This window comes from Entelurus aequoreus, linkage group LG21 (assembly GCF_033978785.1).
Source record: "Entelurus aequoreus isolate RoL-2023_Sb linkage group LG21, RoL_Eaeq_v1.1, whole genome shotgun sequence".
NCBI classification, from domain to species: Eukaryota; Metazoa; Chordata; class Actinopteri; order Syngnathiformes; family Syngnathidae; genus Entelurus; species Entelurus aequoreus.
Window position 1 is genome coordinate 31,501,934 of NC_084751.1, and position 14,572 is coordinate 31,516,505.

At 39.5% G+C, this 14,572-nt stretch overlaps 1 protein-coding gene across 5 annotated transcripts in view; it reads right to left on the reverse strand.

The window, feature by feature from the left end:
- Positions 1-5,196: 5,196 nt before the first annotated feature.
- slc38a9 (solute carrier family 38 member 9) overlaps positions 5,197-14,572 on the reverse strand; it is a 30,536-nt gene continuing 21,160 nt past the window's right edge. For all 5 annotated transcript variants that reach the window (XM_062031465.1, XM_062031464.1, XM_062031466.1 and 2 more), the window contains 7 exons: positions 11,955-12,164; positions 11,523-11,630; positions 10,058-10,164; positions 8,970-9,083; positions 8,744-8,892; positions 6,078-6,167; positions 5,197-5,974 (listed from right to left, as the gene is read on the reverse strand). In XM_062031465.1, coding sequence (XP_061887449.1) covers positions 5,809-5,974; positions 6,078-6,167; positions 8,744-8,892; positions 8,970-9,083; positions 10,058-10,164; positions 11,523-11,630; positions 11,955-12,164 — 944 coding nt within the window. In that variant the 3' untranslated portion in view covers positions 5,197-5,808. The remainder of the gene's footprint in view (positions 5,975-6,077; positions 6,168-8,743; positions 8,893-8,969; positions 9,084-10,057; positions 10,165-11,522; positions 11,631-11,954; positions 12,165-14,572) is intronic.

The following is a 14,572-nucleotide window of genomic DNA, read 5'->3' on the forward strand; positions in this document are numbered from 1 at the left end:
ACTCATATGGAAACGGGGTTTGTAGTTAATGAGGTCATTAGAGACAACAATCTTAACGTCAGTGCTCTCAGTGGGACTTGGCAAAAACCAGATGAATTTTTTTCCGCTTAACGAGGCATATCCTAACTATACGAGTGCACATATTGCGCGTCCCCTTTAAGGGGGTGGAGGGGTTTCACTAATATCCAATGAAAACCTTAACCTCATCCTAAGTAATAAATATAAATCATTTGAGGTGCTTACTATGAGGTCTGTCACACCGCTACCTCTCCATCTGGCTGTTATCTGTTAACTTCAGTGACTGCTCTCTGAAGTAGCGTACTAGTAGAGTACAGATTGTAACAACTTCCATTGAAGGCTGATAAACCTTTGATAAAGACTCGAGTCACACCACTAGAACATTCAATTAAGTGAATCTTTGGCATACCAGTAGATGGAGCACTTTTGCGAATCACTGACCGAATGCAGCTGGGATAGGCTCCAGCACCACTGCGACCCCAAGAGGGACAAGCGGTAGAAAATGAATGCTCTAAAATAATAGACTGATACAATAAAACAGGTTAATACATATGAATACAATTACGCAGTGCTTATATAAATAAATTCTAACTAAATTAATCATAACATAAAAATATGCTTTTTTAGAAAAACTGTCAATAAAATGTAAAAGGTACTCATTAAAATGTTTCAAAGCAAAAAATATAACAAGAACACCACCGGCTAGATTATGTTACTATTAGTGGTTTAACGGAACACATTTGTTTTAAAATGGTCTATATTTTTCACAATGACAAAGTTAATTCATTGGTGTTTACGGTGGTCAGGTCACCCACCTGGTCTCGTCAACACGTAGACAAACAAAAACAATCCAAGAGAAGCAACAAACAATTGGCAGTCATATTGTTGTTACGATAGAATATACATTCAATGACCGTTAACGCTAGCTAACCAAATTGCTATTATTAGCTAACAACACCCAAAGCTAATGGGTGTGCATGTGTTATGTACGAGAAGCCGTAAGTGGGGGGAGGGGGATATATATAGTAGTGTAAAATTAATTGGAAAGTTCACGCTCCGTAGGCTTCTTTGTAAATGTTGCCAACAGCCCCTTTAACTGCTAATAAAAATACAGCTTCAACACTTTAGTACAGTGGTTCTTAACCTGGGTCCGATCGAACCCTAGGGGTACGGTGAGTCGGCCTCAGGGGTTCGGCAGAGCCTCCGCCGCGGAGGTGAAGACACGTCCGACTCATCGTGTAAATAAAAACTTCTCCCTGTCTGCGTATTATGGATACCCCCAAACAATGTTCCCTCTAATGTTCCATATGTGTGAGCAAACGCAAAAACTCCTTGAGCATTCATGTGGAGCACATGTGAGCGACGTCAAACGTGCACATACACTGTGGTCACACCTGCAGCACACCTGTCCCAAACCTGACTAAATAACAAGTTCAATGTTTTATTATTGTAATCAAATGACAGCAGTCATTTGCATGAGATTATTTTCTAATATAAGTGTTTTGGCCCACTTACAATGACTATAACATATTGTTTTTCATGAGTTGTGTACTAGTATTATATGTCTGGGTGGGGGGTCCTACTTTGGAAATAATGTGTACCCCTTTCAGATATTGCATTTAGTTCCCACTAAAACATTCACATGTTGCACAATGAGATGTAAACATTTGATCATGTGTACATTCCTGTAAATTTCCGTTTTAAAATATATCTTTATTAGTATTTCTTTAATATAATAACATCATTTTATGATTAAGGTTCGGGTTCGGTGAATGCGCATATGAAATTGGTGGGGTTCGGTACCTCCAACAAGGTTAAGAACCACTGCTTTAGTTATAATTTTTTAGCTTAAGAAACTTCTCTATGACTTAAGCCCCAGACTTCTTGTCCCTTGCGATGGGGAGTTGCATAGGTCCGGTGGCCATGGATGAAGTGCTGGCTGTCCAGAGTCGGGACCCCGGGTGGACCACTAGCCTGTGCATCGGTTGGGGACATCTCTGCGCTGCTGACCCGTCTCCGCTCGGGATGGTTTCCTGTTGGCCCCGATGTGGACTGGACTCCCGCTGATGTGTTGGATCCACTGTGGACTGGACTTTCACAATGTTATGTCAGACCCACTCGACATCCGTTGCTTTCGGTCTCCCCTAGAGGGGGGGGGGGGGGGTTACCCACATATGCGGTCCTCTCCAAGGTTTCTCATAGTCATTCACCGACGTCCCACTGGGGTGAGTTTTTCCTTGCCCGTATGTGGGCTCTGTACCGAGGATGTCGTTGTGGCTTGTACAGCCCTTTGAGACACTTGTGATTTAGGGCTATATAAATAAACATTGATTGATTGATTGATTGACTTCTTCTGTTGGTTTGATATTGTCATTACAGCCACAAGTGGTGAAAAAGTGTATTACAACGGAGTAACGCTGCGGCCCATACGGACCAAAGCTGAGAAAGATATTTTTGTGCGGCCCTCCAGGGGCCCAACAATGGACTATGGTTAAGAAACCCTGCATTAAACCATATCCAATTGTATTTCCAATCCGTAAAGTATGTGAAAATCCTGTCTAAACATCACAAAATGCCACAAGTTCAAACGACCATTTTGAATATTCCGTTCCAATTTTCGTAAATGAAAAGGTAGGATGACATCACTGTGGGAATGCTTCTTGCACTCTGACCAAAGTCTGCATGATTTGCATTGTTGTTGATGGGAAGGGATCTGTAGTTCTCACCTCTACGTCACGGATCACGTGACTGCCTTGCTCATACCTCTGTCAGATTGATACTATTTTGATCATGACTATTTACTTGCAAATTTTGTAAGTCTTACGGTGTTACAAAGCACATATACAGTCGTGGTCAAAAGTTTACATACACTTGTAAAGAACATAATGTCATGGCTGTCTTGAGTTTCCAATACTTTCTACAACTCTTATTTTTTTGTGATAGAGTGATTGGAGCACATACTTGTTGGTCACAAAAAACATTAATGAAGTTTGGTTCTTTTATGAATTTATTATGGCTCTACTGAAAATGTGACCAAATCTGCTGGGTCAGAAGTATACATACAGCAATGTTAATATTTGGTTACAAGTTTCACTGCAATAAGGCACTTTTGGTAGCCATCCACAAGCTTCTGGCAAGCTTCTGGTTGAATTTTTGACCACTCCTCTTGACAAAATTGGTGCAGTTCAGCTAAATTTGTGGGTTTTCTGACATGGACTTGTTTCTTCAGCATTGTCCACAAGTTTAAGTCAGGACTTTGGGAAGGCCATTCTAAAACCTTAATTCTAGCCTGATTTAGCCATTCCTTTACCACTTTTGACGTGTGTTTGGGGTCATTGTCCTGTTGGAACACCCAACTGCGCACAAGACCCAACCTCCGGGCTGATGATTTTAGGTTGTCCTGAAGAATTTGGAGGTAATCCTCCTTTTTCATTGTCCCATTTACTCTCTGTAAAGCACCAGTTCCATTGGCAGCAAAACAGGCCCAGAGCATAATACTACCACCACCATGCTTGATGGTAGGATTGGTGTTCCTGGGATTAAAGGCCTCACCTTTTCTTCTCCAAACATATTGCTGGGTATTGTGGCCAAACAGCTCAATTTTGGTATCATCTGACATCACATGGACAAAGATAAGACCTTCTGGAGGAAAGTTCAGTGGTCAGAGAGTTGCAGAAGATAGCAACTATAACATTAACCTTTGCTGCGACTGGAATCTTTTTTAAGGAATCTAGGGATGGACAGAGAGGAGAGCAAGAAACAACAACAGACAGTGATGACATCAACTTCATCATCATTGGGTATGGTGTTTGATAAACATCAAAAGCAGGAATAGCTGCTCTCTAGTTTCAGAGTCTGATTAAAACCTAGGGATGGATGTTCAGTGAAGTGCAGACACACCCTTATATGAGAATTCAACAGACTTGAGTGTGGGGGATACTCACTCAAACTTGCCTGCAGAGTTTACAGCAATTTGCAATAATTAAATAATTATTATAATTCATATGACTAACAGGGCCTGTTACAGTCGTATTACCACATGACCCAGACAAGTCAGGGTGTAAGAGAGATTATAGGCTCTTTAGCACCGCCCTTGTGGTTCCCTGTAGCTTTTTCAAAAATGTATTAAAATGAAAAAAGATGGTGGAAAAATATATGTTTTGTTTTAATGTGGTTTCTGTAGGAGGACAAACATGACACAAACCTTCATTACTGTTAGAAATCCCACTGTTTATATTAAACATGCTTCACTGATGACAGTATTTGGCGAGCGCCATTTTGTCCTACTAATTTCCGCGGCCCTTCAACCCAACGTAGTTTGTTTACATGTACAGCTTTCCCCCGACGCTGCCACAGAAAGACCTGTTTTAAGCCACTCCTTCTTTGTCCACCAAACGTTTTATGCTGTGCGTGAATGCACAAAGGTGCGCTTTGTTGATGTTATTGACTTGTGTGGAGTGCTAATCAGGCATATTTGCTCAGCGCTTTTGGTCAATTTCCTTTACTTATGTTCTCTTTATATTTAATGTATATTTGTATGTCTCATGACACATTATCTGTATGTAATATTGGCTGCATTTCTCATAGTTGTTTGTGCGCCATGTTGTTCCAGACCACAGCAAACATTCCCCAGCTTGCAAAGATTGTAATAAATCCATTAGAAGAAGACAGCCTGCTGTTTCCTTTAACTTGCACACACACATCTATACCTTTGGCCGATTAGCCAGTAATTTCCAGGAGTTATCTCACCCTCTGAGAAGCCTCCAATTCCGTCAACAAAGATATGTTAGCCTGCGACACAAAGTAATTTTGATAGTAGGCTATTATAGCTAATTTAGACATTTACATCATGTGTTGCCTTCATTATAACACTTTTATAGGACTTTACATTTTTTGCAGCTCCAGACACATTAGTTTTTTGTATTTTTGGTCCAATATGCCTCTTTCAACGTTTTGGGTTGCCGACACCTGATTTAGGGCATAGATGTTCTTGGTAATATCACTATTGTTTTTTATTTACTGCGTTTCATTGAAAAAGATTTCAATGAAGTTTTGAACAAAAAATACTTTAATTATTATCCATTATAGATAGAAGACAGTCGAAAGACTATCAAGTGTTGATCTTATTATTTGCCTTTTTTTTTGGAAAGAAAACACTACACATGTTATAATGTGATAGGATTTATTTTCAATTCTGTTACGTTTTTCCCTTCATGAATTTCAAGAGTACAGAATGAAAAATACCAACATTAAACATTAGTTTAAATAATAAATCCAATGTATACCAACGTGGTTTCTGAAATTAAAAGATTGTGACAGTTTGTGCAAAAATGACTTTTCCCAAGTAGCCAAATTAGTAAAAATAATTCCTTGTAATCAGTGAGAGAAACCTCGATAAAGATCATAAAATACAACTATGAAGCCACACATGCAACACATTGATTTTATGGAAATACATTAACTGTTGAAATACACTTCCCTTAAAGCTGATATTCCCTATGTCGTGAGACAAAAAGTTAAAACATAAAATACCAAGTCCGAGTCCCTAAATCTAGTCTGGGCAAGAATTATCACACGTCTTAAGTTACCACCAAGTAACATTTTATCTCCAAAATCTCCCTGGCTGCTAGGCAGAAACACAGCAGGAGATAACAGAATTAAGTCACTGGATTCCTGGTGGATGATGTCATTTATTTTATAGGCGGCTGTAAACAACATCAATGGTATGATAGCACACGATGAATTATAGTATTTTTTTGTTGTCCACCATCGATCACAAATCTCAAGACTCTACATGAAAAACTGAGCCACCAGGTTGGCCAAACCCAACAGGATCAGACAACTGTGGAAAACAGCAGACGGCCAGCGAAGGGTGCCCTGTCGTCTCTGGGAGATCATGTGGACCAGTGAGGGGAAGACAAACACGAGAGCCAAGCCGCACGTTGCTCCAGAAAACCTGCAAGGGGCCGAGAGGGTTAGCATAAGAACACACACACCAAAAGGAGTCCATGCTGAAAGGTTCTTAAAAGGTAAAACTAGATACCTAAATCCAAACATACCGAATAATGGATCCAATATTGGGATAAAACTTTGCCATCAGAACACCAGCTCCAACAATTATTATGTTCAGGGCGAGGACGTGGAAGAAACTGAACACAAATACAATTTGTTGTCATCGGACAGTGTGTGACAAAACAGCAGAATAGGACACAGTACGGCTGGGGGATATGGACGAAAAAGTAAATCTCGAAATATTTTTACTTAAACTCGATATTCGCTATATATCTCGATAAAGTATACATATAAAGATATTCATTTTTGAGCGATGTTCAGTGAAATTGCAGTGAATGACAACTGCAGTGTAAACAGTCAGTGGCACTTTTATTAACCCAGTTAGTCAAGATGGGGATTAACAGCACAGAAAATAAACTGTTTAAGTAGCACACAATTACATAACATAAATAAAATAGAAAATATTATTTCCACGCAAAATAAATAACATAGGTGTGCAAATAATACAAAATGTATCAAACTCAGATAAAAAAATACATTTGCAGGCAGTCACTTTGTGATTTCCCTTCCTGGTTCGATGGCCCGCCCTATCTTGCCTCTGATTGGCCTGTTTCTAACCAATCGTGACTCATCACAGTAAACAACCAATCATGGATGATCTTGTACGTGCAAGCACGTCTTGGAAGGAGGAAGGTGAGGGCTTTAGTAGGCCATGGAAGAGGAGCAGAAGAGAACAAGGAACACAACAAATAACCGGCGTTTGGTAATTGGAACATGAAATAAATTATATCGATATTACGATATTTTCTTAATTCATATCTTGTTTAAAAACATATCTGTGGAGGGGGGCGTGGCCTGCGGGACTGCAGCGAAGCGGGGTGTGGCAGGACCGGCCTCGAAGTCAGCGACCGGTGCGTAGATGGCCCACCTTGGCCTTGTTATCTAATCACCTGTCGCTCTATATAAGCAGCAAACCGGGAGGAGAGACGTTGTTTGAGCTGGAGCAAGAGCGTGAAATGTTTGGTTCATTACTTTTCTATTTTACCCCTCCTTGGGAATTGGTGGTGTGCCTCCGAATTTTTTCATGCAAAAAATGTGCCTTGGCTCAAAAAAGGTTGAAAAACACTGAATTAGACGACGTTTGCATAATGCACTGATGCATATATTGGGGGAAACAAAACAACCACTAAGCTGATGCATGGCCCAGCATAGACGCAAACGGGCAAACTCTTCATGCCAAGACTCAGCTTTCTACATGTACCTCTGGGAGAAACAGCTCTCCTTTGAGAACAAAAATGTACAGATTCTGGACAGGGAGGATGGATGGTACGTAAGAGGAGTGAGGGCAGCCATCTATGTCAAGGTTGAAAAACCATCCCTGAACAGAGGTGGTGGTCTGAGACACCACCTGTCTCCCACATACAACACTGTCCTTTCAACCATTCCTAAAAGACTCTGCAATTTAGCCTCCAACAAATAACAGGAGTTAGAAACATTCTGGTCACAGAAGGTGACCAGAATGCCATCTGTTTACAACTGAATGGAATGCTTATGCGGGGGATTCCAACTATTTTGGACTGGTAGTAGTCAATCCACGGCACTCGTTCTGCCACACAATACCTCAAAGCTAACGAGGGGAAATTACACTTCAATGACTGTCGTTGGCTTTGACAGTTAGGATTGCTCATTTTCATTAAAACAGTTGTTTTTCTCACTAGGATAGGGCGAAACCATCCTTGCCCAGGCCTGGTTTTTGGAGTGTAAGTATTTGGGGTTTTGGCACCAGCCGCTGGACTAGATCTGACCAATCTAAGTCTATAAGCTCGGATGAGCGGCGAAACATCTTCCAAGACAAACAAGCAGTCCAGTTGCGATCAATCAAATGCTCTTAGATGACAATGACCTGATTGAATGAGAACCTTCATAGACATACTTAATTAGACATACTTAATTATAGTAACAAGAGAAGTACAATTGTTTGTATATAGTACATAATTGGTACAAAGGTTTATCTAACACGTGTACAAGGATATTTCACATGTCTTTACTGTATATATTATTGAACAGTGTTTATGTTGTTTACAAGGTGTATTTATAATATGTTGTGCAAAGGAAATGTCATAGTTTTTGGAAACTCATCTTGTATTTGATATTGTTTATAGGGTTATGCGCAATAATTGTTCAACTTCAGCCTAAACCCTTTCGGTCTGCAACATTTTCAATGTATGAATGTACAACTGTTTGTTTATGCAAAACTGTTTGTTTATTTTGTTGACCACTGACCGAAGAAATAATAAACTAAACCAAACTAACTAGAAAATTCCTGCGGAAATGGGAACATGATGGAGACATCAATCTAAAGGTTTGTTTTTCTTAAAGGACATGGGAAAATACTGATGCTTCGGAAGGGCCAATCACAGATTAAATTGATTTCAATTAATTTCAATGGGTGTGGCTAATTTGAGATACCGGTGTTTTGATTTACGACCTCTGTTGTGGAACAAATTGAGCTCATAGGTTGCCAACAAGGGTTGTAAGTACCAAATAATGTTTTGTTTGAGGCTTGAATACACCTTTCACACAACTAATTCCAAATTAATTGATCAACTTTTTTATGTTAATTGTTATTCAAATTAATTTCTGGATATTATGTTCAGCTAATTGGAACCACGACCAAATGTGTAACTTTCAATTTAGAATGAAGAAACATTACCTGGGGTAATGATTGCCAAAGATCTGGCCCATCATCTGAACTCGCACCAAGTAGCCCAGCAAGGGATAGACTGTGATCATTTGGAACAACAGGAATGTCCGAGCCACAAAAACCATCACATCATCGCTGGGGAAATTATCCAAGAAGTTCTTTGAACAAACGACAGCCATAGAATGTTTCAGTCATAATAAAAACGTGTGTGTGCGTGTGTGTGTGTGGTTTCTACCGGTTCAAGGCAGTCTTTGGTTAGGGGAGGCGCAGGAAAGGCAGCGAAGATCAACACTCCCACATAAAGATAGGTCAGCCCTACCAGGAGATAAGCCACAGAAAGGTCCCGTACCTGAAAGTACCATAACTCAGAGTTGTAAATTGTGTATTCTGAGGTACGCTAAGTATTAGAGGGGAAAAGGATTGCAATCATAATGATAAATGGGTTATACTTGTATAGCGCTTTTGTACCTTCAAGGTACTCAAAGCGCTTTGACAGTATTTCCACATTCACCCATTCACACACACATTCACACACTGATGGAGGGAGCTGCCATGCAAGGCGCTACCAGCACCCATCAGGAGCAAGGGTGAAGTGTCTTGCCCAAGGACACAACGGACGTGACTAGGATGGTAGAAGGTGGGGATTGAACCCCAGTAACCAGCAACCCTCCGATTGCTGGCACGGCCACTCTACCAACTTCGCCACGCCGTCCCCATCATCACTGACAATGATTCATAAATTAAATACTGTATTTTCCGGACAATAAGCTGGCCGGTATATAAGCCGCACCCAGTAAATTTAAGAGAATGTTTCGGGTTTTTTTCATATTTTAGCTGCAACTGACTATAAGACGCAGATATATACTGGTCTTACATATAACGATTTTGTAAATGTTTATTTACATACCTTTCAAAATGTTGCATAAAACACGGCAGTAAAACGGCTTATTAAACAAAACAGAAAAGTCATTGATGTCTTTATTCATCCTTTCATATGAATAAAATGTTCTCCCTTTTAGTAAGGTTCAAGATGTTTATCAGGATTATTCTTCTTTGTACTTTATAAACACTTTGAGTTTGAAGAGTTTTGTAAAGTGGATCATTTTAGTACATTATTTGAGTTCTTTGCTTAAACCATTCCAGAAATTAGCCGTTAGCAAAGAAACATCGTAATTTAGCCGCACCTTTGTGTTACAAAGGTTCAAAGCATGGGAAAAAAGTAGCGCCTTATAGTCCGGAAAAATACGGTAATTACCATGTTGAGTTTAATACATCTTTTACGCTCTTTCAAGCTGAGCACAAACATGGGTGACATGAGCTCACATTGTTCTCTTGGTGCTTGTTGCTCTTCATTAGTGTGATGATACAGTTGTGAATGAAGAACGCCAGCGTGAGGACCCCCGTGAACTGAGGGAAGAGCAGCCGGAACTCTGTAGGAAAACAGTCACACAGACATGATTCCCTACTAGGGTTGTATGGTACACCGGTGCTAATAACGGGCCCGCAGTACTAATTAATTAAAAACAGTACTCTACTGCCTGCAACGCACACTCAGAGTACTTACAAGCAGAAACAGTGTGTAGACAGAAAGACAAAATGGATGCATTTTGGCTTAAAAACTAATGTTAAAGGTGAAGCTGTAACACTGAAGCGCCGCTCTGCAAGAGGTGCTTTAAACATGGCTAACGACTAACATCCTTTTTTTAGAAGTATCCTCCCCGCACGATAAGGAATAGCTAAACATGATTCACTACACACCGCAGGAGTAAACAATAGCTAACCGCCAGGAGCAAGCTAGCGCTCCGGAATGTAAACAAAAACCATGGGTGGATCTACACAGACATGGACTGTAACGGTACCAAGTACAAGACCCGCATCTAGTCAATACTACAGTGATTTCATTGACATTTTTTATTATCAGAAAAACTTTTGTAATTTGTTATTGTTTATAAACTCAGGAAATACATCCCTGGATACAGAAGAACTTTAATTATTACCAATGTATGACCCTGTAACTACTTGGTATTGAGTTGATATAAAAATTTGTAGCATCACCCAAAACTTTGTAACGGACCCTTCGAAACATACTAATAATGAAAAAAGTACTGTATACCTAAAAGGAAAAATTGACACAGGCAACATATTATGAAACTTTTCAAAGTATGAAAAATGTTCACCACAAACTTACATACACAGATCCAATACTGATATTTAATGTAATTTTTTTCTGGATTTGTTTTTCTTTTTTACAATAATATACCATACAAATGTACATTTTCATATCTTCTAGCAGGGGAACACATACTTGTTTTATCCACTGCTGTACTAAATATTATTTGATTGATTATACTGCCAAATCAAGTGGCAAATGAGTGTATTTACTATACACAACTTGAGTCTTCTGACTAGTCTTGACTTTCGAATACACACTCAAGTGTTGTCAAAATTATTAATTAAAATCAAAACAAAAGCTTCAAAGCAAGAAAATAGCCCTATACCATCACTTATCAGAAATGAGGATAAGTCAGCACTATTGCCCTCTCGTTTATGATTTGTCAAATAGGGTTCTTTCTTCAACAAAAGAAGACCGGTTGGCAGTGCTGAGAAGAAAATAGTTCCGATAAATTTTAACTTTGACATGAGATGTTTTGAGTTTGATAAACTATAAAAAGTAAAGCACTGTTGGTGTGAGGTTGGACAACCTGTACACTGTTTTCTTAAATTAATAGGAAATTACTTAAAACAAATTGAAAGCATGGGATAAGAAAGAGATTTGTTTTATGTTTACCTGGAACATAATACTTGGTTGTGTCAAACCAGTGGAACTCTAGATGAAAGCCAAGGCGGACAGCTTTAATGGTGACCAGAACAATCAGGTAGATGACTGATATGGTGCCTGGACAATGAGGGACAAAACATTAATGGATGCTTGAAAAGAATGATTAACTTTGGGGGAGGTTAACCAGCCTTATACTTTAAAGCAATTGTTCAGTGATTCATTTTCCTAATTTCCTAAGATATTGTGTGGGATACACAAAAATATGTAACAATAAAAATATATAATTGTTATTACCTATATAGACCAATAAAAATGGCAGATACCAAATACTAAGCCAGGAACTACTCTAAAACAGGACATTTGGCTCTGCAACAAATCATCGAAAAATATGAGCTTTTATAAGAAATATACAACACTCATCAATTGTAAATACTGACTCACCCAAGAACGTGAACCTTGCAAAGAAGGAGGCTGATCGGAAACAAAGTAGCGGCAGCAGTAAAACGATGAGATAGAGCGGTATGGTACTGGTTTTGCTCCACCAGTGTTCAAAAGAGTTAACATCAGTTGTATCATTTCCACTGCCACAGGGGTAAAGACTGCTGATGCTCTTGTTCCCTCCAGAGTCAGTGTTTGGGTATGGGCAAATTACTAGGGGGGAATCAAGCAAAGCATTACAAAGCATTCTTCCAAATATTTGGACACATGGGGGTGCTGTAGAGACCAATTTCTTACAGAGCAGAATTTTTCTTCAGTAACAATTAGATATACCGTAATAATAATAATTTCTCCAAACAAAATGGAATTATAGATGCATTATTTATGTGACCACTTCTATTAATATTTATTTATTCAGAACAGTGCAGAATAATGAAAAAACATAAGTTAGTACATACTGTAAATGAGCGAGATTATTGCATCGCTCAATTACATCTGTAGATTCGAGTAAGTAATTTACAATATCAGACTAACAAAAACCATAACCATAGTCACACAATAAGAACAAATACATTCCAACAACAAAGTTAGTCATAGTGATGACATGACTGGGAACTTAAAAAAAACAGTTTAAAGTGCTTTTAATATGTGCAACAAAAGTGGGGCATTGGCCTATGTTGTGAGGCGGTTCTAAAAGTGACATCCTTACATTAAATGTTTGTCCAAAGGTTGTTTTTCTGTGTGGAATGTCAAGGTCTCATCTGAAGGGGGCTTTGGTGCCAACCTGTCCTTAGTTTTTTGTATGTAGAATGTGCAGGTGGGGCGAGTCAGGGAAGAATTTTACTCTTTCCAATGTTCTTGTAATCAGACAATATTTTCAGTATATTTAGATGGAATCTTTACCTGACAAGTTTCGACTGTCATCTGCAGTCTTCTTCAGAAGGGTCACCTGACCACTGTGACGTGTTGCCTATTAGCTGTTCTTATAGGCGTGGCCAACCAGGCAGACCTGTCAAGTCTACCTGGTTGGCCACGCCTATAAGAACAGCTGATAGGCAACACGTCACAGTGGTCAGGTGACCCTTCTGAAGAAGACTGTAGATGACAGTCAAAACATGTCAAGTAAAGATTCCATCTAAATATACTGAAAATATTGTCTGATTACAGGAACATTTGAAAGAGTATATGAATAAAAATACATAATGAACCTTTTTGAGCAACAGAGAAGATATTTGTAAACTTAACAGCTATTATTTTAAATGAATTAAACTTTTTAACTGAGAACAGATTTTTCCAACATACTGCACTGATGGAATGACAAACGCTTTTGATCCAGGATTTAAAGGCCTACTGAAATGACATTTTTTTATTTAAACGGGGATAGCAGATGCATTCTATGTGTCATACTTGATCATTTCGCAATATTGCCATATTTTTGCTGAAAGAATTTAGTAGAGAACATCGACGATAAAGTTTTGGTCGCTGATAAAAAAGCCTTGCCTGTACCGGAAGTAGCGTGACGTCACAGGTTGAAGGGCTCCTCACATTTCCCCATTGTTTACAATGCAGCGAGAGCGATTCGGACCGAGAAAGCGACGATTACCCCATTAATTTGAGCGAGGATGAAAGATTCGTGGATGAGGAACGTCAGAGTGAAGGACTAGAGTGCAGTGCAGGACGTATCTTTTTTCGCTCTGACCGTAAATTAATTGGATTCCAAACTTTCTCCTTTTTCTATTGTAGATCACGGATTTGTATTTTAAACCACCTCGGATACTATATCCTCTTGAAAATGAGAGTCGAGAACGCGAAATGGACATTCACAGTGACTTTTATCTCCACGACAATACATCAGCGAAGCTCTTTAGCTACGGAGCTAACGTGATAGCATCGGGCTTAAATGCAGATAGAAACAAAATTTAAAAAACCCTGACTGGAAGGATAGACAGAAAATCAACAATACTATTAAACCATGGACATGTAACTACACGGTTAATGCTTTCCAGCCTGGCGAAGCTTAACAATGCTGTTGCTAACGACGCCATTGAAGCTAACTTAGCTACGGGACCTCGTCAGAGCTATGATAAAAACATTAGCGCTCCACCTACGCCAGCCCTCATCTGCTCATCAACACCTGTGCTCACCTGCGTTCCAGTGATCGACGGAGCGACAAAGGACTTCACCCGATCATAGATGCGGTCGGCGGCTAGCATCGGATAGCGCGTCTGCTATCCATCTCAAAGTCCTCCTGGTTGTGTTGCTGTATTCCGCCGCTAATACACCGATCCCACCTACAGCTTTCTTCTTTGCAGTCTTCATTGTTCATTAAACAAATTGCAAAAGATTCACCAACACAGATGTCCAGAATACTGTGGAATTTTGCGATGAAATCAGAGCTTTTTGTATTGGATCCAATGGGGTCCGAATACTTCCGTTTCAACCATTGACGTCACGCGCATACGTCATCATACATAGATGTTTTCAACCGGAAGTTTCGCGGGAAATTTAAAATTGCACTTTATAAGTTAACCCGGCCGTATTGGCATGTGTTGCAATGTTAAGATTTCATCATTGATGTATAAACTATCAGACTGCGTGGTCGGTAGTAGTGGGTTTCAGTA